Raw genomic sequence first — 1,916 nt, 5'->3', positions numbered from 1 at the left:
AATCAATTTAAAGGGTAATACAATAATTGCTAATGTAAGATTTTCCCTATAACTATTACAGAAACACAAAATGAGTATAAATAAGTATTTATATTTGTGTACAAGCTGTTTAGATTGTCAAAAAGCCTGTGTTTTTAGGGTTATTAACAAAGTTTGTGTACTCAGACCAGTAATATTTGGGGTCACAAGTTTTTGCCATGATATTTTGTGGGTCAGAAGATAAAAAGTTTGGGAACCACTGATCTATCAGACGATTCTGCTTTAGTGTCCTCAAACTTTGGACCATCTCCTGGTCGTCCCCTTGAATCTTTTGTGTGTATTTTGTGTTAAGTCCCTTCTGTGTTGTGTTTGTGTTCCCTGAGTCCCGTGCCTCTCTCCTTCAACCTCCACATCCCCCTCGACTCATAAAATAAGTTGTCTAAAACATTTCACACAACATTTTCAGAACAGTGGTCGAATGCTGATCAGTTTTATATTTGGCCAGTAGAGAAACGGTAAAAAAATTGGGCAACCTGATGCGATTTGATGTTTTAATCTGTAAACATTTAAAAGTGACCTCACCTGAATTTTAAGCTGTTTGTCTTGTAGCAGCCTGTGTAAGTCCAGTAAGCCACTCTTCAGTGTGTGTAACTTGGCAGCCAGACGCTCAGCCTCCTGCCTGGTATCGGTCTGGCCCTCCAGCAGCAGGTTCTCACTGTGCTGCAACAGCTCTGACAGGGACGACACTTTCTCTTCAACCTCCAGCAGCATGTTCTGGAGAAGCAGGAGGAGAGAGGCCAGCTCAAACATTATGTCCCGCACGCTTTAGGGCCCACTTCCTCTAAACAACAGAACCTGGCCAGGCCTAGAACCACAGCAGCCTTCCCTGGCCACAGGACAGAGAGTGCTGTCATCCTCAGCCCACCTTTCAGCCCTCGTCTCCTGAGCAACATGTGAGCAGTAATCCTTCATGGCCTGTGCATCCTGTCAGCCAGCTTCATGAAGCGTTCTCCAGGAGTCAACACAACTGAAAGTTTCCTACGTTTGTCAAAAGCCATCGATGATTGATGATCCAAAGCTTGAAGAGACATTTAGTCAGCCCATCTATAATAAGACATTTACGGTGCCTCTTCACTGTCTTCTGTAATACCCTGCCTGGAAATCCAAGCAGCTTTGTCAGCAGCACCAACTGTGGACTGTTTTACTCAAGCTGGCTCCGCCCTTTGCTGCAAACACACCCCTGTCCCACAGAACCCTCTGCTTAATCTGCTTAACAAAGGTGCTGCAGTTAGTCCAGCCATCTGAAAACCTTCTGACCCCATGGTCTGCAGCCTACGGCTCTTTGGCCCATCTGCAACACCTCTGTTTAACTAAAATCAATATTAAGATTCATAATTACAAAGTGCTGCTTTTAGCGGTTTTCTTATCAAATTTTATATAATGTAAATGAAATGTCTGTGACAGAACGAGTAATAAAAGAAGTGAAACAGAGAGTTTGTTTGTCTATCAGCCACTGATTTATGTATCCCAACTCACAACCACTGAGTGTGATAGTTCTTTAAAGGTACAAACAGTTATAAAGTAACTAAGTACAAATACTTTTTTACTGTACTTAAGTATAATTGTTGGGTATTTGTACTTTACTTGAGTAATTATTTTTCAGCATAACTTTTACTTCTACTTCTTACATTTTCACACAGTTATCTGTACTTTCTACTCCTTACATTATTAAAAAAGGTAAGAAGTAGAAAGTCGTTACTTTTATTTCATTTGTGCTTGTCTTCATTCCAGCTTGTTATTGTAAAAAATAAAAACTATCCATATAAACTGTGCCTCCTAGATAGAGTGAATTTAACTGTGGTTGAATGAGAAGTATAAATACTGTATATAAAACTCTGATACTGTATTAGTTTGTACACAAACAAATCATGTCACAC

At 40.2% G+C, this 1,916-nt stretch overlaps 1 protein-coding gene across 1 annotated transcript in view; it reads right to left on the bottom strand.

Annotated features, from left to right (window-relative positions):
• syne1b (spectrin repeat containing, nuclear envelope 1b) overlaps window positions 1-1,916 on the bottom strand; it is a gene marked incomplete in the record, with an annotated part of 311,340 nt that overhangs the window by 96,062 nt on the left and 213,362 nt on the right. The window contains 1 exon segment of the mRNA XM_014021303.1: window positions 562-802. Coding sequence (XP_013876757.1) covers window positions 562-802 — 241 coding nt within the window.

Source organism: Austrofundulus limnaeus, unplaced genomic scaffold (assembly GCF_001266775.1).
Source record: "Austrofundulus limnaeus strain Quisiro unplaced genomic scaffold, Austrofundulus_limnaeus-1.0 Scaffold287, whole genome shotgun sequence".
NCBI classification, from domain to species: domain Eukaryota; kingdom Metazoa; phylum Chordata; class Actinopteri; order Cyprinodontiformes; family Rivulidae; genus Austrofundulus; species Austrofundulus limnaeus.
The sequence above is the reverse complement of the archived record's forward strand: the minus strand, read 5'-3'. Positions and strand labels throughout refer to the sequence as shown.